The 24,108-nt window shown below is 42.8% G+C and overlaps 1 protein-coding gene across 1 annotated transcript in view; it reads left to right on the top strand.

The window, feature by feature from the left end:
- LOC120784035 (thrombospondin type-1 domain-containing protein 7A) overlaps window positions 1-24,108 on the top strand; it is a 134,925-nt gene that overhangs the window by 91,236 nt on the left and 19,581 nt on the right. The window contains exons 15-24 of the mRNA XM_040117452.1: window positions 1,977-2,171; window positions 3,644-3,910; window positions 13,007-13,185; window positions 13,814-13,819; window positions 14,292-14,425; window positions 14,670-14,823; window positions 16,298-16,439; window positions 20,264-20,379; window positions 20,968-21,085; window positions 23,961-24,106. Coding sequence (XP_039973386.1) covers window positions 1,977-2,171; window positions 3,644-3,910; window positions 13,007-13,185; window positions 13,814-13,819; window positions 14,292-14,425; window positions 14,670-14,823; window positions 16,298-16,439; window positions 20,264-20,379; window positions 20,968-21,085; window positions 23,961-24,106 — 1,457 coding nt within the window. The remainder of the gene's footprint in view (window positions 1-1,976; window positions 2,172-3,643; window positions 3,911-13,006; window positions 13,186-13,813; window positions 13,820-14,291; window positions 14,426-14,669; window positions 14,824-16,297; window positions 16,440-20,263; window positions 20,380-20,967; window positions 21,086-23,960; window positions 24,107-24,108) is intronic.

Genomic DNA, 24,108 nt, shown 5'->3' with positions numbered 1-24,108 from the left:
AAGGATGGGAGAATCCATTCATGGAAATTCTTTAAGGTCCACTTTAGACTTACTCACCGCACTGTTCCAGATTCTGTTCAGCTTTTCACTGATTCGATACCATGTGACACCTGATGTCCAGGCCCTCCTGCGCCTGTTTTCACACCTCTGACACTGGCAAATGGCAGAAATCTTTTTTGTCATCAACTTAAACCAAATGAAACACACTGTCTTTTCTGCTCTGTGATTTTTCTGAGAGTTTGTTGAGGAAAGCATCTGGACGCTTTCCTCTAAGGTAAGCAGCAGACTATTAAACACACAGAACAACTGGGAGCATGCGCTACTCTATCTCCCCCTTGCACAAACCCACGTATGCACACACTCTCGTGCGAGACGAGGCCTGACCGCGCGCACCATCAGACAGAGGCTTTCCAAACCAATGGCAGTGCCCACGGGGGCTCAGCAAAAATGTACTTAGAACGATCACTCTATGAAGGTACAGCCCTGCAGAACGTCTGCATAACAAGAAAATGAAATATTGCAGCAACACAAGTAATACCCTTAATTGAAAGAACAAAGAATGGGATGAATCAAGCCAAGACGAACTGAATTGAGGGCTTCAAACCAAATGCATTTGTGTATGCCATGCTCGTAATTGTCATTTAGCCCCTCATGAGATCCAATATAGCTAGTACAGTCCCGATTTATTTTTCATTTACTCTTTAGTTCCCCTCTTTAAATCTATATTTGATGTTCTGTCTCTCACCGGCGGGGGAAGAAGTGGCAGGGTCGTTTACATAAAGGAGCACTTCACCGATTTTACATATGAAAGTAATTTTATTGGTCACAGGGATCACCTCTCAGCCTGTGAAAACAGTTTTATAATGTCTTGTGCGGCTCCGGACGAGCTTCATCTACTCTGAGAAAAGGACTCAAGTGCCATCACTTCATTTGTGGAAGTGTAATACGAAATTACTGTAGGATCCTTTTGCAAGTAGCAACACCGTGATGTAAAAATACTCAGTTACATTAAAAAAATGTATTAAAGGGGGAATATTGCTCTCATATCTGTCCAATAAATACAGAATTAAGCTGTAGCCAGTAGCCGGTTAGCTTAGCTTAGCATAAAGACTGGAGGCCAGGGGAAACAGCTAGCCTGGCTCTGTCCGAAGGTGTCAAAAAATCCACCTACCAGCGCCACTAAAGCTCACCAAGTACCATCTTATATCTTGCAGTTTGTGGTTTTATAGGGGCGTATGCGCTGGACTATTACATTAGTCATCCTCTGGCCTTCTGACCTTGGCTAACTGGCTGCTGGCCTGAGCTATATACTATATCAATCAGATCGATATGAGAGTGGTGTCAATCTTCTCATCTAACTCTATATGAAAGCAAATTTCTCAAAAGTCAAACTATTTTGATTTTATTTATTTATTATTTTATTTTTTATAGAATGGCTCATCTTATTATTATTATTAAACATAGAGTAGATGCTTAAACAGAATTTAAATGTTGTAGTTTCCCAGGGTAGAACGAATTTCAACTACTTCATAAATATGAAACATTGTCATAAATCAAACTTTAAATTATGCACCACATCTTACAAGCTGATTGTATATTTTGTCCATATAATCCGAATCTGCGATGTTCTTAGTAACTAAAACTGCAAGATTTGGTACTTTGAATAAAAAGTACCATAAGTTCTTCTGAACTGTATTGGAGTAGAAGTATCAAAGTAGCATGAACGGAAATAAATGCAAATAAATTACAAGTACCTCAAAGCTGTATTCGCAGTACGTCCAGAACTTGAGTAAATGTACTTTCCATCACTGTAGTCCACTCATTTTCTCCTTCATTACCATACAGCTTGTTCTTGCACTTTTCGCTACCTGCTGTGACTATCAATCTGCCTGATGAAACAATCAAACATCAAACTATGTAACGGCCTACGCGTTCTAATGGAGCCTTTTTGACACAACTTCCTCTAACTCTTCCAGCTGTGTCCTGTCGCCAGCTGGACGGGACGCAGGCCGACATCAGCGAGTGTCTGAAATTCGCCAAGGCCATGCCTGCCATCACTCAGCACTGTCAGCTCCCCTGCCAGGATGACTGCCAGCTGACCAACTGGTCCAAGTTCTCGTCCTGCACGGCTGACTGTGTGGGGGTCCGCACCAGAAAGAGAGCATTGATAGGTGAGAACAGAGAGTGGCACAGCGCACGCGATGGGCTGTTGTTGTGAACCCTTTTCAGACGAGCTTATTTGCGCTGCAGTTTAAGTGTTTGATGAGGTACAAGGCAGTTCGAGGGCTAATGTTGACTGGCAACACTCCAAGAGACTAGCAGTAATAAATCTGCTGAGATTATTTTTACCCGCTAAATGCCGCACTGGGATTAAAGCAACAAATCTGATATAACTCCTCAGCCTTTGTCATCCATCAGCGTGTCCCCAGAGAGTTGCCTTGTGCATCACAGCAATAAAAGCAAAATGACAAAAGCGGTGCGATGCATTAATGCACCTCCACCAGACGTTCCTGGGGGGTGACAAGTCAACTTTACACTGTGAGAAAGTTGTTTTTCAATGGCTTTTATCTTCGATGTGAGAGTTGAGTATCTGTTGACCCATTCACCTGAGTGCAAAAGAGCAGAGACGTCATGTAATGCATATTAAGACTCTTTGAAGAGGTGGTTAAATTGTTCTTCAGTTTAAATCAGAAAGGAGAGAGTATGGAATTTGTAGTTTTATCCAGAGTCCTACAGCAATATCTGGGAAACATTATCGGCATTATGTTAGATGTTGGCCAGTCCCTCACAGATCCTTTTACTAGTGACAAGCCTGTGTCCTCGTATTGAGCTTAGTAATCGTAGCTCAATCCACAACAGTACCAAGACAACACAAATTTACTTTCCTTTAATGGGATGGTAAAAATGGAGTATGTATATGTATGTATATGTATATGTATATGTGTGTGTGTGTGTATGTGTATGTAAATGTGTGTATATATATATATATATATATATGTGTGTGTGTGTGTGTGTGTGTGTGTGTATACATACATACACATATACATATACATATATATAGATATATATATGTATGTATATATATTCCTCTGCTGCCTGTTGATCAATGTGACCTTTACAGACAGATTATAGCCTGCTACACAGCAGTAGGCCGCTTAGATGCTTGGTTCTAATGCTGGATAAATTTGTAAAACCTTAGCTGCAATGATTTTATTGTAAAAAACAAGAAGTCAGTCAAACCAGCTTGATGGAGACACTGGAACACGCAGGTAAAGAGGCTGTATCTCCTTATTTGTATGGGAAACAACTCCTAGTGATAGACTACCGCAAGAAAACTAATTTTTTCCATCAGTCAACGATGCTTGACATGTCTGAGGATAAAAGATGTCAAGCTGTTTCAGTAAAAGATCACTCTGCTTGAAACCATTTTGTCAGCGTAATCCATCGTCAGGAGCTGCTGTTGCTGTCAGTGAATGCACTATTCCAAAGAAGGAAAGTAGGGAAAAGTAGGAAAGTAGTCTCAGAACACCATGCCTCAGAACATCATGGATGAGACTTACGGAGACAGAAATCCACCAGCAAACATGCAGAGTCACCTCTCCTAGGGCAGTTTGGCTCATCCCTGTTGCTCTCCACTCCCTAGGGAGGAGCAAGAAGAAAGACAAGTGCAAGAACACGCAAATGTACCCTCTGAGTGAGACCCAGTACTGTCCCTGTGACAAGTACAACGCCCAGCCGGTGGGGTACTGGTCAGACTGCATCCTGCCCGAGGGAGGCAGAGTGGAGAGCATCCTGGGATTGAAGGTCCAGGGAGACATCAAGGAGTGTGGACAGGGCTACCGCTATCAGGCCATGGTGTGTTACGACCAGGACAACAGGCTGGTGGAGACCTCACGATGCAACAGTCACGGTGAGTACACGTGCATATGTGTGTGTTTGTCACTGCGGAGGTTTAATCAAAGTTTGTTGATTTGTTGAAGGGATGGTTCGCCCCAGTTACAAACATCAAGAAATATCTAGCCATGCAGATCGTTTTATTTTTATTTGTTCGAGTTTTTCCCCCTCTGAGCCACCGCTCTATTAGCAGGGAGGTAAATGGATTTTTGTTTGTGGTGCTCACAGCATTGGAAAATTAAACACAAAAATATGTACACACACAAACATTCATACACACTGGAGAAGTTCATCAATACTAGAAAGGGTATATGGTATAAATTGTTGCTTAGAAATGAAGTTTAACACCCTCTCTTGGTTTGGGGAGTCAACCGCTGCTGCAAAAATCACATCTTACTAAAGATTTAAGGTAGTTGGCCCTAATGTTGAGCAGCATGACCTCATGTATTGCAGCTGTAGAACTTACTCTTGAAAAGGACCCAGAAAGCACACAGATTTGTTGTTGTTGTTCTTTTAAGAGGTACATAGCAGCATGTGTGAAATATTTAATATATTGAACTCACCGATGTAATAAAATTAGGTGGTTCAGAGAGTCCAAATTCCGGTTGCGGTAACTGGAGGTGCCACTGAGCTAGATTAGCACGGAGCCACGCCCTCTGACACCCCCTCGTTTTCCCCCACCCCACTTGGCTTGATCTACACATGTGAGCCGAAGATGAGGACAGGCTGAAAGACAGTATCTCATAAATCATTAGTTGCTGTGACTCATTTGTTTGTTTGTTCGTTTGCTTGTCTGTTTGTTTGTTTTCGTTATTTGGCTGAACTGACCTTTTAATATTGGCCTGTAGCCCCTGATGATGGAAGCAGACAGAAATCTGCATCAGAGCACAGAAATAGAAGTCCTAGGTGTAGCACATGATGTGATGGCGAATCAGATTTTTTCCCCCTCTCCTTACACTGTGGCACATTGGAATGCTGTAGATGCAAGAATAACTTTGTGTTCTGTTAAATATTCATCTGAAGGGAATGATATTGTTTGTGCACATATGAGAGCTCCTCCCATGGAGGCTAGCGACTCATTTTGAATACCGAATTTCACATAAGGAGGCCTTTTTCCCCGCACATTCCTGTCAGAACCATTTGTCTCCTCGTTGTAAGGTCTTATCTTAGATCCAAAATACATCAAGCAAAGGATCCGGGCTCAGAAACACGTTGTGAAATTGCTGTGAAATAGAATGCGGGAGATGTTCAAATGAATACATCACTGTTGTGCATATATAAACATGGTTTTAGTCTCCTTGTGTGAGTCACAGATTGAGATATGCGTCAGTTAATCTGAGTGTGGGTGTGACAAGTGCACGTCGTAAAGACGGGGTTGTGTGTGTTTGTGTTTGTCAGCTTCTGTGTATTTTTACACCTATGTGAATGTTTGTGAGTGAGTAAGTGTGTGTGTGCATTAATGCTTTCATCTTCAAGCATCACTGAGCTTAGAAAAAAGAAATGTTCCTTGAGGAGCACACAAAAACAAAACCACATTCATGCGGCTTGGCGTTAGTACATGTGACTCTCAAAGCTATCATTAAATCTCTCTTTTATCCCCTTCATTCAGTCGCTCTTCCCCAGTTTTCTCTGCCCCTCTCTCCTTCATTTTCTCTGCCATTGTCTCCATTGCAGCCATCATCACTTTTAATCTCGATAGAAGAGGAGACATGGTCCTTCCACGACTCTGCAGCTGACACAATGCCCTCGGCTATGATGTCGATCAGGCAAACTGTGCCACTGTTATCTGTGTATTCCACAGACATCAACAGAAAAAAAGGGGATTATCATTAAAACTGCACGTTGATCCAAACTTTGCGGTATTGCTCATTTTTCAGACTGCCTCATTCCCCTATGAGACGGAATGAATATTATAACACTGAGTGTTCTTGTGTACCATTCTGAGTTAGCAGAGTTTCCGCAAGAAACAATTTGAGGATATCGAACTTCCGAGAATAATGCATTAAAAAAGGATTTCGGAAACTTGTATATCATGTATTTTTTTTAACCATCTAAATGGTCAAAGTTAAGCTTGACTGCAGGGATGTAATATCAGCAGCACAAGAAGCGACAGACAACCAAGTGACAAATTCCTGGTTCTGTTGGTTCCCAGCATTAATTGCAGTCAGCCACGAGAAGATCTAATTAGTGTGCTGTCATGTTGACTATAATCAAGGCAGAGTCAAAACTGAAACGGAGGGGGTCGGAACTCAAGACCAATCAACAGGCCTACAGTGGTAGCTCAAGATTGCAGGAAATTATGTTGGTCTGCCAACATAAAGTCAATCTAACATACCACAATTTCCACCAGTCATGTTTTTTCTCATCTGGCAAAAATATCAAATGAAAAACGGGGTATAATGATGTCTCTGCACATATGTATCAATGTATGACAGTGAACTGTACTCAGCAAAACAATATAACTACCAGTAAAACAGTTCAGTTCAGATCTTATTTGTCCCACAAGAGGTAAATGCACAATGCAGATACTCAAAACAATGTCACGACTTAACTCACAGAAAAATAACTATTCAGCACGAAAGAATAACTACCTAACAATAAAATTGTAACCATGCAAAAGAAATAACTACTCAACAAAATATGACTGTTAAAGGTAAACTAACTATAAAAAATAATCAACAAAATAACGTAACTACTTAACAAAACTATGTAAGTGCTAAACAAAGTAACTACTTAACAAATAACGCAACTGCTCGACAAATTCATGTAACTGCTCAACAGAAGGAGAGAGAGAGCAGGAGGAAAGAGAATGTAGCATAATGCAGGTTCAACATAGAGATATATAATAATAATAATAATAATAATAATAATGATAATAATAATAATGATAAAACTAATATAAATAATTGTAGCAGCGGGTGTTCAGCAGGATCATGGGGGCAATAGGGGTCTTTGAGTCAAAGATTCAGACTCTGCAGCTCCGGAGGTACAAACACCTTCAGAAAGCGACAGGAGGAGAGAGGAGAGAGACGAGGAAGCACAAAACCACGGGAGAGAGAAGACGCTGAGTTAGTAACGAGCATTAATGAGATATGAATGACTACGGATGACTAGGGAGAGGAGGAGAAAGGAGCTTGGTGCATCATGGGACGTCCCCTGGCAGTCTAGGCCTATAGCAGCATAACTAGGGGGTGGTTCAAGCCAAGCCTGAGCCGGACCTAACTGTGAGCTTTATCAAAAAGGAAAGTTTTAAGCCTGCTCTTAAACGTGGAGAGGGCGTCTGCCTCCCGGACCCAAACTGGAAGATGGTTCCACGGTAGAGGAGTCTGATAGCTGAAGGCTCTGGCCCCCATTCTACTTCTGGAGACTCTAGGAACCACAAGCAAGCCTGCGTTCTGGGAGTGCAGTGTTCTAGTGGGGTGATAGGGTACTATGAGCTCTTGAGATATGATGGTGCCTGACCAATAAGGGCTTTGTAGTTAAGGATGAGGATTTTAAATTGTATCCTGGATTATAGAGGGGGCCAACGCTGTGAGGGTAACACAGGAGAAATGTGACCTCTTTTCCTAGTTCCTGTCAGTGGTCACACGGCAGCAGTTTGGATAAATTGGAAGGTCTTTAGAGACTTGTTGGGGCAGCCTGATAATAAGGAATTACAATTATCCCGCCTAGAAGTTACAAAAGCATGGACTCGTTTTTCTGCATCTTCTTGAGATACGATACGCTGGATTTTTGTAACGTTTTGTAAAAAAAAGGCAGCCCTTGAAGTTTATTTTATGTGGGGGGTAAAGGACATATCCTGATCAAAGATAACCTCAGAGTTTTCATACTGTAGTGCTGGAGGCCAGGGCAATGCCATCTAAAGTCTTTATCATTAAATAATGTGTTTCTGAGGTGTTTGGGACCAAGTGCACTAACTTCGGTTTTGCTTGAGTTTAATAGCAGAGAGTCGTTGGTCATCCAGGTCTTTAGGTCCTTAAGTCATGGTTGACGTTTGGCCGACTGTTCGGTTTCATCTGGCTTCATTGATAAATATACCGTAATTGGGTATCGTCTGCATAACAGTTTGTGGAGTGTTTCCTAATAATTTTGCCTAAAGGAAGCATATATAAGGTGAATAGAATTGTTCCAAGCACAGAACCTTGGGGAACCCTGTGTCTAACTTCTGTGTATATGGCGGATTCATCGTTAATGTGTACAAATTGAAATCGATCTGATAAATAGGACTTAAACCGGTTTAGAGCGGTTCCTTTAATGCCAGTTAAATGTTCCAGCCTCTGTAATAGGTTGTGATGGTCGGTGATGTCAAATGCAGCACTGAGATCTAACAAGACGAGTACAGAGACAAGTTCTTTGTCCAATGCAATTACAATGTCATTTGTAACTTTCGCCGGTGCTGTCTCTGTGCTATGATGCACTCCTAATCCTGCCTGAAAATCCTCAAATAAGATACTGAACTGTAGAGAGTCACGCAGCAGATTGGCAACAGCTTTCTTAAGGATCTTAGAAAGAAAGGGAAGGTTAGATATATGTCTGTATTTGCCTATTCACCTGGATCAAGAGTAGGCTTTTTAACAAAAGGTTTACTTACACCTACTTTAAAGGACTCCGGTTCATAGTCTGTTAATAAAGACAGGTTGATCGAATTTAGTGAAGAAGTGCTAACTAAGGGTAAAATGTCCTTAAGCAGCTTAGTTGGGTTTGCGTCAAAGAGATTGATGGTTGGAAGCCATAAACAGTAAAGCTTGTAGCCAAACATCTTGCTGAGGACCTGTGAACTTGAGCAGAACTGCAGAGAACAGATTTGTTGGTGCATGATGACCCATATTTGTGATAACAAGAGAGACACAGTAAGAGCCTGTGCCGTATAATTGAGTTTATTCTGTTTTGAGTGTTACCACATGTTAGGAGTGTGCTGTCAAGGTTTGAGGACTAAGGTCAGTGTCCGATAAGGCTAGTCATGTACATGAAAGGGTCCCTCTTGCCTTTGGTGTCGCTTTCTTTTTCTTCTATTCCCCAACCTGAGCATTGAGCCCCCACAGTTATTTTCAGAGTTCTCAGGGATTACACTGTCCCCATTACCATGGAGATGATTCAGACAATAAAATTGGATTCTTAGCCAAAAGGTCCACGAAAAGCTTCTCAGGCCATCCACTCGTCGATTGGATGTAATATTTTTTCAGAGGCCAACACTATGGTGGCTCAGTCCAAAATGTGGCTAGATATACAATAAAGGTACCCTCAGAGTGCACCCAAGGGCCCGGCTTCCTAGTTGATCCTTGGAAGTGCAAGAAGAGGGTAAGAAAATATTTGGAAAAGTGGCATTATTAACTGCTGTGGGTATAAACATTAGTCCAGCGGTGTACAACCTCATGTGCATTCCCACTGGCATACTGTATTTAATAAAAAATCTCTTGTGATTGGTTTAATTGATACTGGTGCCGCCAAAAGCATGTGTGATTATTTTACAGAAGCATTTTGCTCTCTGTAGCATTACACATATGAATATTTTGCACAGTTTGAAGCCAAAACAAAAACATGGGTTAAATACAATGACAGTGAAAAATGCAGATTTGTGTGATAAACAGCACGGTCTCATTTTGGGGCCCATCCAGTTCCTAAACCAGCCATGCCTAAAGCAACCACATTTTGATTATCTTACTTGTCAAAACAACCTTTAAAAAAATGAAAAACCAAGAATATGACAGAGTTTGGAAAACTTCTGTGCGGGTGATTAATCTTTTGTACTTTTTGTATTTGCCACAATAAGTGTTTGTCTTCTATTCCTGCATCAATTTATCCCCTTAAAGTTTAAACATTGTGCCAACATGCCAGAAATACCAGTGGGTTCTTGCATATGCAAAAAGAAAAAAAGGAAGGATACACAATCATTATTAATGATGGTTGAAGTACAGATACGTACCTGTACCGGTACCTTATGCCTAATTACTTTAATATAGTGTTTATTATGCTATAAGCAAAATGTTGATTGATTTTGGTTGTTACTGTTAAGCTTGTTTACTTAAGCGGATATCCCATTTATCACTGGGAGGTTGACGAATTGGCTGGGCAGTGAAATTGTTAATATTTCAGGTGAAGTGGGACAGCAGTTAGGAAAGCTTCCTACAGCAGTGACAACCGCTGTAGGAAGTACGGCAGGAGCTTGTGTCAGGTTGCTGGATGACTTCTAAGGGCAACAGGAATGATCTCCTACGTGGACTCAGTCCAAAAAACCTCCCAGGGAGCTTGGCAAGACACAAAACAAGTTTATGTCAGCTGAACTACAAGTGAACCGCAGGCTGAGGTGCCGCAGCATTTGCACTGAGTGAACTTAAAGTGACAGGTTCAGTGATTTAGAATGACTGGACTTGACTTTAGGACCTACAGTGGGAGGTCAAAGGTGGTGAATCTTATTTCAGAGCCTATGCTGAACTCAGCAAGGTGTTGATGTAGAGATGTTGATCTGTACTTAGGGGCGCCGGAGCATAAGGAGTTTAGGCAGAAGTGTGTGTGTGTGTGTGTGTGTGTGTGTGTGTGTGTGTGTGCGTGCGTGCGTGCATCTGTACGGATGTCACTGCGTATTTAGTTGATGCCAAAGTGCTGCCAGGACTCTGGTCTTGACTGATTAAGTGACTTTTTATTTTCTAATCACATTAGGTTGCAATGCATCCTACTGCTTAGTTATGGTCCAGCGGAGTGGGTGACAAGATCACCCTTCAACTGTCCTCTTAAGCTGAGCCAAGTTGAAACCCTGTGCTTAAGCTCCTACCATCCATCTTGCTAAAGTGTCTTTGAGCAAGATGCTACCACCTTTGGGAACAGTTGTCTGTAGATGTACTGAAAGAGGGTAAGAGAAAAGAAAAATGAAGGGACAAGTAGGAGTGTGACATTATTTTGTGCCGAAGGAAACTCTGGGTTTTTTGGTTTTCGGTCACCAGTTTGATTGAGGGTTAGTCTCATGCATACATTGTCTTAAATGACAAACAACCACCATCCTAAGCTATGCTAAGGCTGCGTTCGGTCCAACGTTTGCACTAAATCACAAAAGCCCCTGGTAATAATGTGTGTGGCTGGAGAAGAATGGCAAACATCCAGTCCTCTGTTTTGACTGCTTTTTGTGCACTGTTTTGGCTAGCTTTTTCTTTTGTGCTTCACAGTCATTTCCTTTTTATGGAGTCATCACTCCGCTTGAGGGCTGATAGTGGCTGAAAGAAACACTCACACCACAGGAAATAAATATTCTATTTACAGAATTCACACTACATCACCACCCCTTTGATTTTAGTTCAACCACAACACGGGACTGGATTAAATCATCAGGAAAAAAATGATGAACTGAGCTCAACTTTTTTTGCAACTTCTGACGAACTTGGTCAAACTACTAAGTGCACATACTGGACGGATTACTTTTGAACCAAAATGGCTTAATTCTAGTGTTGCAGTTAAGAAGGATAAAGTTATGGTCTTTCCAGAGCTTTAAGATCCAGTTCCATTGTATTATTAGCTGTTGTGAAATGTCTTGGTGTCTGATAAGCCTTAAAACGTGTGGCTTTATTAAAAACTAGATTAGAAAATAGATAAACTAGACTTTGTTATTACTATTCCATCTTTTCAGTAGTACCTCTGGCACCACAACCACAACAACAAAGCTGCAGAGGTTATTTATTTATTTTTTTCCAGTGCTATTTTGGGTCTGAACATGGCCTGACATGGCTTTGAGGCTGAGACGTCGCTTGTTCCAATCATTTATGGGACAAACTGAAATTCTGAATAAAGAATCAAAACGACTGCCACCCTCCCCTCTAACTATCCTCCGTTTGCTCCAGCAGAGCTGAGTGGCCAGCACCGGATGTAAGGTCTTGACCAGCCCATGCGGGATTCCTCCAAATTCGTGGGAATCGTGTGTTTTTCAGCGAACCCGTCAGTCAATGTAGCACCACATGTCTCTCAGTAAAAAGCAAAACAGTCTAAAAGAGCCACATCAGAAAGAGGAAGTGGTTAGGCACCAGTGTGACACTCCACTTTCCCGGCTCATTCGCCTTATCGATTTTCTTAATAAAAGGCTAAACTGATTTACAGACAAGTGCTGTTACATAAGCCTGAAAAAATGTTTCAGGTTCTGATCTCTCTCTCTCTCTCTTTTCTCTTGCTTTTTCTGAGCAAGTGAAAAAGATCTTTGGAAAATATGGTAATGCAGAAGGCCGAAGGTTCAGAAGAGTAATCCCTTTTAACACAACTGACCTGTGTGTACTGGCAAAAACAGAGGAAATCACAGCCCAGAGATGGAGAAAGATAAAAAACAAAAAAACAAACAAACAAACAAAAAAAACACAGGAGTAACAAGCAGAGTGAGATGGTTAAAACTACCCCCGTTGAGTGGGTCATGACCGTATGAGCTGAGTAAAAATAGAGTCAAATATTGAAGCATGTCGCCAGCATTAACCACTGCTTTGCAAGATTTTTTTGACTTTTATATAGCAGACCATAAAAATTGGGCCTTTAAAGTTAGCCCCCGTTTTCATTCCACTGGGCCGAAAATCAATAAGTGCATTTAGATGGGTTTGTGAAGTATCAGTTAATAGTTTTGCTGTGCTCTTACAGCTGGGCATTTTCCGCATCTAGCATTTAAAGAGTTCTTGAACTTTAATGGTTGCTTGTAAGATTGAAAAGAAAGAACTGAGTTTGGGGAATTGGGACAAATGTAGTTTCATAAAGGAGAAAGAAAACAAGAGTCTTCTAAGGGATTCAAGAACCAGCCGTTTTTCTCTACATCAGTCATTCTCAACCTATAAGGCCAAGATCCCGCTAGTAGGATGGAACTAAGGTTTTATTTCAAAGCTAATTTCTTATGAATTAATTTTCTGGTTAATGCTTTTTCCTTCTGAATTAATTAATAATAGACTATAGTACATTGTCTAATAATTTATTGAAATAGCCTGAAAAGTGTTCTCGTTTCGTCTTTCAGTGTTTCCTTTGCTGGGTGTATGCACCTCATGGCTCACAATAAATCATCCCTTTCAGTTTACAGGTCACCAGCTAAAAACCCGAATCACCACCGGAAAGGTGTGTTTGATTTCTGCGAAGCAACCTTTTTTTATTGTCCTCCTTTCAGGCTATATCGAGGAGGCGTGCATCATCCCCTGTCCTTCGGACTGTAAACTTAGTGAATGGTCCAACTGGTCGCGCTGCAGCAAGTCCTGTGGCAGCGGCGTCAAGGTTCGCTCGAAATGGCTTCGAGAGAAACCTTACAATGGCGGCCGCCCGTGTCCGAAACTGGACCACATCAACCAGGTAAAGACACCGAAACCTTCTGGAGCTTGGAGCGTGAAGCCTGAGCGGGAGATTGAGATAAAACCTGAAGCTGGTTTAGTGCTCAGCCTTGTCTCTTGAATATTTATGGACTGTGCAACAGTATATTTACACTTATTAAAAGCCTGATACACATTATGTATATCCAACACAGGAGATAGGGGGAAAGAAATCAATTATTAATGAATAATTAGCATGAGTCTGCAGAACCTTCCTTTACCTTCCCCTCATTATTGCTGCACTCATTTTTTTGCTGAGTAGCAACAGCACAAAAAGCAAAGGCTGCTATAAATGGATCCTGTCCACCATATTAATGCCCCAACGTGTCCCAGTTGATTCCTTAAGGTTTCCATGTTTGCAAAAAATGAAATGCTTTCCGGGCCTGTGGGTATCAGCAGATGCAGATTAAGGTTGTGATGTTTGCCTGGCAGTGTGTGTATCTGCTAAGTTCACACAGGTATTTATGCCAGAGGCTTTTCTGATAATGTCCTCTCGAATGTTGCATTAATCATAGGTTCTGCACTATATGAACAGTTGGCATGTGCTCATTAATCCATCTGTCTCCTTTTAATCCGCCCCGATGCTCACTGGATATGACTCATTGCTACAGGCCCAGGTAAGAGCTGCTTTTCTCAGCTATTTGCTATGTAGTCGCAGATGTTGAGTGTCACTGGTGTCAGTGGGTCACTGACAGACAGATACACAGTCACAATATCCTCACTGTAAGTAAAGAAGGCACTGTGGCAGATGGGAGTTTTATTTATAAAGACATTTCTCAGAGGCAGAGATGCTCTAGGGGCAGAAATAATCTTGTTGGCTGAGTCAAACCTTAGAGAGCTGAATCACTACGTATCAGTCAAAACTTAACTGACAAACTTGCATGGCTAAGACAAAATAGTTATAAAAATGTATTTTGTAGAGGCCACTTTTTTTCCTTTTTTTTCATGACTCGATGATCACGATTGGCACTTAGCCCCAACCCCTCAAGGTTTATCTTGCCGTAGGAAAATGTTAAACCAAAACTCCATTTGCCACTTAATCCATTTTATCCAGTGTTAAGCGCAAGAATAAGGTTATTCTGTCCTCAGGTGTATGAGGTGGTACCATGTCAGAGCGACTGTAATCAGTATGTGTGGGTGGCCGAGCCGTGGAGTGTGTGGAAAGTCAGCAACGTGGACCTAAAAGAGAACTGCGGCGAAGGCGTCCAGACCAGAAAAGTCAGGTATCTGTCAACCTGGTCTTCTGTCCTTCTATTTGTGACCATGTTTACATCGTGTGTGTGTGTGTGTGTGTGTGTGTGTGTGTGTGTGTGTGTGTGTGTGTGTGTGTGTGTGTGTGTGTGTGTGTGTGTGTGTGTGTGTGTGTACATATATATATGTAGACAGCCTGTTCAGGCTGTTTACATTGACCCCACATACCCAGGAGTAAGGTCATATTCGGTGTGTTTTTTTCGACCAATCCAACAGGTGCATGCTGAACACCATAGATGGCCCATCAGAGCCCGTGGAGGACTACCTATGTGACCCAGAGGAGATGCCCCTGGGGGCCAGGGAGAGCCGGCTGCCCTGCCCGGAGGACTGCGTTCTCAACGACTGGGGGCCCTGGAGCCGCTGCGGCCTGGTGAGAGCTGAACCCAGATCAGGAAGCAGCAGCTCGGCTGTCTGGCACAGAGGAGATATGAGAACGTCACACTTCTGTGAAGCCCACTGAGATTTATCTTGATATCTTTTTCTTGTCAGAAATATTTTCTCTGAGGCTCAAGGAAGTTGAAACGTATCTGCACTGTAATATTGTGAGCCGTGTTTGGGTCTTTGTCAACAGGTTATTTCTTGTCCACCAAGGTGAAATAAAAGAGATATATAAACTGAGAAGCAGGAGAAAAATGGCTTATATATCACCTATATTATAATACACTCTTTAGTCTGTTCAGCAGGGAAGGAAGATGATTAATGATAAAGACTCAGAACTCCTGAGCAGGTTTTCAAATTAACATTTAGTGACACACACACACACACACACACACACACACACACACACACACACACACAACACTCTCCACATCGGCAGTGTTATTTTTGGAAAACATAAAGCTGGCTATAAATATTACCCCTAGCTTGTGATCATCATTCGGCAAACGACGCAAACAGTGAAAATAATTATGTTATGATAAGATACACGTTGCTACCAGGAATTTAGTTCATGAATGTTCATTTCGGCCTTAGAGTTGATGGTAAAATGGGCAGGAGACGAGACGGTATCTTCCACTACATCGTGGAGATTATATATGAATACATAAGGCTTAGCAAATTGAGATTTGTAAAGAGACACCGACCCTGATTTCATCACAGCAGCAAAGCTAACACCTACAGGCTATTGCGTGTACGCAATCTTCATGCTCCCTTTTGAAAAAAACGTGTCAGGTGTCAGAAAATCCCGCTCCGTCCCTGCCACCTCTGATTCGTGGTAAAAAGCCATTTAACTGCTCCGGTTTCACCTGCTGTTCTCGCAGCAGCACCCTGGCCATTGTTAATCACACCCCATTCTCTCCCAAAGAGCTTGACACAAAGACTTCCCACAATTCCAATCTCGACATGTAGTCTGCAGTGGCACCAGCGGGGCCTCTCACATGTTTTATTCATCGTGCCAGCGATGGAGTTATTCAAAAGGCTGTCATTTTCTCCCCCAACTCTCTTCTGTGCAAGCAATGACTGTGTAGAATCTGGTGGTTTACCACTCCTGTAGAATATCTGTTTCAGCCGTCCCGTCATTTCCTGCTCGAAAAAAAAATCCAATTCTTTTTACCGGGAATCCCTAGGGACCTTAGGCCTTATACTGACTACAGAATGTCTTGGCGAGAAATCTTAAATGACTCGTTGCCCAATAAGCCGGGAAATAATCCAGAAGCAGGCGAATCCACAGTTACCTGCTCTGATGTTTGACAGGTATGGGCATCAGTGTGGCAGGAGCTCTTTGGTTTTGTTCCAATTCAGGGATATGTCTGTATTCAGCTCTTATCACTCTGCAATATGCCCTGCCTCACCATTTACACATTCTAACGGCTCCAGATTTTGATGGGGAGTTTCTTTTGTTCCAGCCCTGTACCAGAACCAACAGTCGAGTGCGGACGGCGTACACCCTCCGGTCGCCCAGCGTGGGGAGGCAGTGTCCAGACACCACGGACAAGGAGGCCTGCAGCCTGAACCTTAACTGTTTCAACTACTTCTACAATATCACAGGTAGAGGAAGTGTCCAGGAATGTAAGGTCTTCCAGTGTCTTCGTATTTTTGCCGTTTGGCAGAGGTTGAGCTGAGTCTCCTTCTCTCTGTAAGGTCGTGACAACATTTTGTTTTGGGCCGCTGCCTCGAGTGTGTCGGGTTAAACAATCCCTCGACTCTCACCAAATTACCAATAGGAAAACAGCAGTTTAAGAAGCTCTTTAAAACTCTCTGAACATCGCAGCCTCCGTTTCAGAATGAGCTCATCATCTGTTTAACAGCAAGACAAGCAATCGATAACTGACTCATCGTTTTTTTATTTTCGACAACATTATCACTTTGTTTCTTCAAGTGAGATAATTGCCAACCCTGCAAAGTTTCATCAGACCCCGTGTTGTATAATGGTGATGTAATGTTAATGGAGCTCTTCTGAGGCTTGCTCACAGCTGCTCTTTGCAGAGCTCCTCTCTGATCACGGGTTATTTTTCTTTGGTTTGTTGGTTGTTTTATTAGTTAAGCTCCGCTTTTCAGGGAAATGCTGAATGAGCAAACATTGTTGTTTGTTTTTTTTTTGCTGCAGACCCCTGCAGTTACAACCATTAAAGCCCGGAAGATGCCAACGACGAGTAAATCGCGTTGGCTGCTGCGTGTTCAGTGCCTTGCCCAGTGGCACCTCTGTGGCGACTGCCGAGAACAGAAAATACGTTCTTGAAACTCAAGCTGGCAGCCTTCCCGAGCTCTCCTCTCCGATCCGCGGGATATCACACCTCCATGTCGCGTGTCACAAAGGCTACTCTTTCACATTTCAATCTGGAAGCCGTAACAAAGTATTTCAATAAAAATAAAAAAGAGAGATTGTCGGCATTCCTATATTTCACCTGTTGAAATTTTTATTGTGTTGCCTTCATTGCTGCTGTCCCACATTCTCAACCAACCCGCCCTCCTGTCTTCCTTTCGTGGTGTTACACCAGGAGATGTGACATATAAATCCATACTGCTGGCTTCACAGTGGCATACACGCATCCCAGGGTGTGTGTACGTAATATACAAGCAGAGATCATTATTGGGTAAAGTGCTCTTTTTTTCCTTTTTCTTTTTTTTTTCATTTTTTTGTCAGTGTTGATGCCGAGACCATCCAAGCTGCTCCCTCCTTCAGCGTTTCTCGCCTTTTCTCGCCGCCTTTCTCTCCGTCTCTTACTGCCGCTCTCCCTTGTTGCAATCTCCCTATTTTCAGTCCCCGGAGTGCCACAAAGCTCCGCGGCAGAACGAGACCCAATTCCCCAAGTTGAGCCTCCAAACGAGCTCACTGCAGCTAAAAACAGCCACTCATCTTTGTCGGCGGATGGCACACTTCAGTGATACCTCAGCCCCCCTGTTGTTACAGAGTGTTTTTTTTTTTAAGAACAGGATGCACACTGTGGTTTTAAAGGCATTGACACCCTATGTCTGGAATAAAATGTTGTCTTTTCACTTCACAGAAATCATTTTTTCTTTGGAGGGGTGGCAAAGATTCAGCCTATTACGGCTCCGAAATTTTCTGGGGAGGTTTACTGAGGAAAACTTATTGTGATGTTGCTTTTAAATCCTGCTTACTTTTCAGAAGAGGAAACTTAAATCTGACCTCCTGCCCACACAGCTCGCCTGTGATGCTAGCATGAAAGGACACTGACGGCAGCCAGATTTATTGGATTTAAGTGAGCGGTTTTAAAACCCTCAATGACCCCTTTGCTGACAAAGTAATCATCTGTTATCGACAGTGATCTTTGCCAGCCAGAAGCTGTTTAGAGCCCGACTCCGAACAGACAAACGAAAAACACACAGACTGATCATTTTAAGGCTGTGGAAGACGGAAATGATGGCAGAGGGAGAAGTGTGTCAAGCAACTACGATAATGAGCTGAAGTCAGACTCGCAGTGTGGCCAGTACAAGGCATGCTCGCCATTTCTGCTGAGTCATCTGGTTGACTAAAGTGGTTCGTTTGTATGCGTGACACGTCCATCCTAAGAGATCTATCCCGATACGGTGCAGCGAAGGAACGAAAGTTTCAGTTTATGTCAGCAAAGTGGCTGGTAATTAATTTGATAGTGCTGCACAGTGTCAATGCACCTTATCAAAAATCTACAAATTAATTTATACTTTATATGACAAACTTGGTCTTTGTGCATTCTGGGACACATACAGTACATCGGCATGTTGAAAAACTACAGCTAAACAACTTTCAAAGTAACATGAGGCCACATGGTGCGACAGTGCATTTCTGCGTGTTCAGCCTTAAAAAACTGAGTCGTTTCTCACTGTCTGGGATTTATTCATTCAACAAGCATTTGAACCCCTTGAACAGCGCCTGCTCGTGTTTTGTCCCGGCACATCTTCCCGCCCAAACTGAAAATACATCCAACTACAGAGGCAGAACCACAAGTGAAATGCTATTTGCTTGTAACTTGGAATACGTTCCCCTCGTTCTCCTTCCCCCGCGCGCCCGTCTAAATCATGACTCCCTCTCGCCTGCCCTCCGACTCTGCGATCACCCAGGGTGGTAATATCAAAAGCGGGAACCTTCTGAACCCCAGCGAATATCTGCTGTGTGGTAAAGTTATAAGCTGTTCAAGCTGGCAGGTAGCAGTTATCATGTGAGGGTAACATACTACTATCAAATGCAGTCGGCGAACGTGTGATGGCTGAATTCCGGGATTTAACAGCTACTTTACAGCTAGTAGATGATAAGTTTTCAACAATTCTTGCAGCTCATGTTGCACAAATTTAAAAACTAATTTTTAATGTCTGTATTGATGTACCTGCATTTCTCTATCAAACGTGAATAATGACAATCACGAGTATTTATCCACTCATTTTATTTTTGTCCTTTGCACATGCATGTAACGTTCAATCCATCAGTAGAGTTAGGACTTGGCTGCGAGTCCTACTTAAAGCTGCTATAATCGATGTCTTCATATGAACAACGGATCAAATAACTATGTGGCCGCTTGTAGTGATGAGCCCACAGAGAATTGTCGCCCAACTCTGCGGTTCCCCTCAGGTCTAGGGAGCATTTAGCGCGTTTTGCGTTTACGGTTTTTCAGGCCCGCAGCTTTTACTGGTTTGGTTCACTCTAACCACCAGCGTCGTGTTCACACGCAGAACGCAGCTGCTTTCAGTGAATAAAGCTGTTACACCAGCTGTACACTACCTGCCCAGCATCCCATGGCAGACACAGTTAGCACCAAGCTGGTTAACACATGGAGCACACAAGCCATAAAGTATGTTTCCCCCAGGAGCTGGTAGAGACCAGAGGCAGACATAAAAGGACAGAATATATTGGATTTAAGTCCATCAGGTGGACACAAACACGACTTCAAATAAATGCTAATGTTGCTCCGTATTTGTTGGAATGTTAAACAAGTAAATGCTAACACATTGCCCATATTCATTTAAATGTCACCGTTGTGCTTATGGCTCATTTCTGCTGCCCCCAAGTGGCCAAAAAAATCAGTTCATGTAGGTTTTAGTCCCAAATGTGAGAATTTATCTTGGACTTGGCTGAATTAAGACTTTTCCGGAGACTTGAGAATTGAAAGCAAAAACATGCAACGGAGTCAACTTAATGATGCTCGGTGTCCGGCGCTACAAGACCGTGGTTGTAATGGGCATCATTATTTAGCATTACTTTACAAGCAATACTACTCAGACTGCGTTGCAGGGGATTGTCTGCGTCGTTGGTATTTCAGCCTGGCATTAACGGGCCTCTGTGGTGTCATATCGAGCGCTCCGAGTGAAATTTATGTGGGCAGTTTTATGTACGTTAAATGCCAGAGATGTTAATGTGAACACATTTTGTTTCTCCTCAGACTGGAGCACATGTCAGCTGAGTCCTAACGCTGTGTGTGGGAGCGGCATCAAGACCCGGCTGCTCGACTGTGTTCGCAGCGACGGCAAGTCAGTCGATATGAAATTCTGCGAGGAGGTGAGACCTGCAGAAATTCCTCAAGTGTCTCTTTTTCTACTTTCCCTTTTGTTTCCTGGGCAGTTTAGTTTTTACTTTCTGTTTGACACACTCATTTTTCTTAATGACTTCGTTACATCACTCATTACAATACATTATCGTACACTTCCAGTACTATTAGGCCCACAGCAACATGAAATATTCAGAAGTATTCCCAAGCAGAGATTGTTGTCGTTGCTTCGGGCTGAGTGTTTTATTCATTCATAATGTGTATCGGCTCCCTGTAATTTAGCCGGTGGGCTGTGGCAGAGCCGTACCCACAGCTATTTAACCCCTGGCCCACTTCATCATCTGGTTCATTCACAAAAACACATTGTGTCAGGATGGCTTTCGCAGCAGCTTCGACATTCCTAATCTGCTGGCCTGCTCCCGCTCAGCACAATCTTTCTGCTGCCACAGCAGAGGCCTCTGGGAATTGTAGTGCTGAGAGGTCAAGCTGCCCGTCTGGCTTTAAACAGATCGAGTGTTGCCAGGGCTGTTTGTCTGTGTTTCGAATGGCTCGACGACGTGTCATGAATCAACCCCCTTCATTTCCTAAATGTCCCGCAGTTGAATTTGGAGAAGAAGTGGCAGATGAACATCTCCTGCGTGGTGGAGTGTCCCGTCAACTGTCAGATGTCAGAGTGGTCGCCCTGGTCAGAGTGTTCGCAGACCTGCGGACTAGAGGGTAAGATGTTGCTCCACACTCTGATCAGCTAAAATTGTGCAAACGTTGTTGACATTGAGCATTTAGCGTTTTTCTCTTGAGCAATTTGAAGTGTGATCAAAGAACCGACAGGACTCCCTGGTAACAGGAAGAAAATCTGTGACCTTTTACTAACAAGGCATCTTTAAACACTAGGTCACATTTTCGTCATCAGTTAAACTGGAATGTATTCATGCTGCACCTTTCATGTACAATCATGAGATAAAATCACAATAAAAGCGAAAGCAAAGAAAAAAACGAGCACTTAGAGTAGAAGCTCAGTGACAAATAATAAAACGTATTTACATTAAAGCTAGTTTTTTGAGATATGGTATAAAAGGTGATGCCAGATTAGCCAGACTGAGCTTGATTACATCCTAGTCTCGATGGCAAATGGCCAAACAATTATAACAGACAACAAGGACCTGTGATCCAGCTCCTTGCTGATCTGCCGTCGGTGCAGTCATTACAAACTCATGCTGTGCAACCAAACATTACTCAAACAGAAACCTATTATAATTCTAAAAGAGATCATAAAGCTACTGAAGATACCAAATATTTCAGGCTGAATTTCGGCGAAATGTGGATAAAATGATGCACACGACAACAAGAATATTTCCATTCGGTTAAATGGTGCAGCCATTAAAAACATGATACTGTCACAGTGTAAAGTTAGATGATTTTCAGGAGAAACTGTATGTTAAGAGGTTGAAAGGTCTGCAACCTCCGGTAAACACACAAGAGCAAGCCACATCAACAGTGTTGGTGAATATGTCTACCTGCAATGATTACGTCTACCCAGGTGGGCATGTCATCAAGCAGACGATAATTACATAGCTAATGTGAGGAGGCAGACTTGACTTTTCTTATCGGGCTTCTCATCAGGATCCAGCTGCTAATTATTATTGGCATGAGAGCTGATGTAGCCCTCAGAGAGTAGTGGGTTCAACTCCCAACCAAAACTCTAAATATGTATATGTTTCTTACACAAACGACATTTTTAGCTGCATTAGTGTCCAATCGAGAAACAAAAACCTCCAACTAAAATAAGCTTGTTCCTCCGTCTGACTTCTATTGACAGTGTCTGTGCTGCTAATTCACAACATGAGTCGACTCCATGATGCTCAGCGGCCAGCACCGGACGACCACGGGTTGACTTGGCAGCTCCAAGTTGTCAATGTAAACATGTAAAAGCAGGGATGTCAGCCTATTCAGAGTAATTTATTTTCCTTCATATTACAGTCGACCAGGAGACTACACCCCTACACAAACGATGCAGCTCATAATCCTGTTGAGTCCCTTTTGTACCTCTTTTGGTCTGGGGGGGTCTTGCTCCTCTGTAGGAGGGGGTGGGGGAACTTTCACAGTAATCCGTACCCAGGGACCCATTTTCTAATTATCCATCCATGTATGAATGTAAAGCAGGAAGATGCAAGTAAAAACACGAAGCTCTGGAGGAGCCTGCGTATATATAAAGTGTAAAAAGCATTCTGGGATACCATTTGTCCCAGGCGTGTTTGTGTGGAGTATTTTGCATCAGCGGTTTTCCGTGCATGTCTGTAACTCCACATACCAAGCATGGTGCGGCTGAAAAAAAAAAAAAAAGACCCATGCACCCTCAGCAACACATTCTTGGGTATCTAAAGAAAGTGGCATACCAGATACTTCCTGCTCCCACTGGAAGCATTTGGCCAGAAATATTCACAAAAACAAAAGGGAGGAAGTATTTATTTAAGAGAGAGTGATTGTGCTACAGTCCTGCCAAATGACTTGCCAAATTTGTTCTCCTGCTTTCCTGGCTGTTGTTCCAGCATTTCACACAATTGATTCTGTCCCATTACATCCTCCTGCTCCTCTGGGGCTGTGAGGAGAACTTTGAAGAAGGGGCACTACAGCAATAGTTGGTAAATCACATGGAATACGATAAAAGTTTACGAAAGTTTAAAGGAGCAAGGGGATCTCGTTTGATGTGTTTCTGTGTGTGTGTGTGTGTGTGTGTGTGTGTGTGTGTGTGTGTGTGTGTGTGTGTGTGTGTGTGGTCGGGGGGGTGTTCTCTTGTTGGAACAGGATATGAGATTGTAGAGTTTGTGTGTGGGAAGGCTGGTTTGTGTTTTACGTGTTGAAATATGTGAAATATGTCGTAGGTTGGAACAGGTGCATTGTGAGGTGAGCAGATTGCTGGCTAGGCTGTGTGAAAAGGAAAGTGGGATATGCAACAAATGAAGGGTTCTGAGATTTCAGAGTGGGCGATTTCAAACAGGTAGACAGGGAGGCTGCATTTTGAAGTGTGTGTGTGTGTGTGTGTGTGTGTGTGTGTGTGTGTGTGTGTGTGTGTGTGTGTGTGTGTGTGTGTGTGTGTGTGTGTGTGAGTGCATGGGCTCATGTGTTGAGTTTATTTTTTTCCGTTTTTTTTTTTTTTTAATTTAATTCATAGCATCAGTTCTGCACTTAAACAGTCTCTGAGTTGTTAGCTGCTGTAATGTATTGGACTTACAGCATTTAAAGAGAGTTTTCTGATCAATGTGGAAGAAAAAGCGATTTTAGTCAAGCGGGCCAAGAACCAATCAAGATGGCAGAGATAAAGTGCCGTATTTCAGGCTATCTAGGAAATCCTGCTCTCTTAGGCGAAGTGCTTTTGTGCACAGTAAAATTCTTTTAAATCATTCAAAACAAACATGCATTTAAAATGAGTTGTTTACAGAGGGAGTGAGAGACTGCTGTGTGGTAAACCGCAACAGTCACTGCGTGGGTCAGATTTGTTTGCATTTAGAAAATTTCTTCTTGAAATGAAATTTAAGGGAAAATAGATAATAAAAATACTATACTGATGGTGTCACCTCTTGTGGGCTTTCTCCAGGTAAGATGTGGCGGCGGCGGTCGGTGGTTCAGGCCTCTCAGGGCGACGGCCGGCCCTGCCCTTCCCAGACGGAGCAGTGGAAGCCCTGTCCTGTCCGGCCCTGCTACCGCTGGCAGTACAGCCCCTGGTCCGAGTGTCGGGTGGAGGT

This window comes from Xiphias gladius, chromosome 22 (assembly GCF_016859285.1).
Source record: "Xiphias gladius isolate SHS-SW01 ecotype Sanya breed wild chromosome 22, ASM1685928v1, whole genome shotgun sequence".
In the NCBI taxonomy this organism is placed as follows: Eukaryota; Metazoa; Chordata; class Actinopteri; order Istiophoriformes; family Xiphiidae; genus Xiphias; species Xiphias gladius.
The sequence above is the reverse complement of the archived record's forward strand: the minus strand, read 5'-3'. Positions and strand labels throughout refer to the sequence as shown.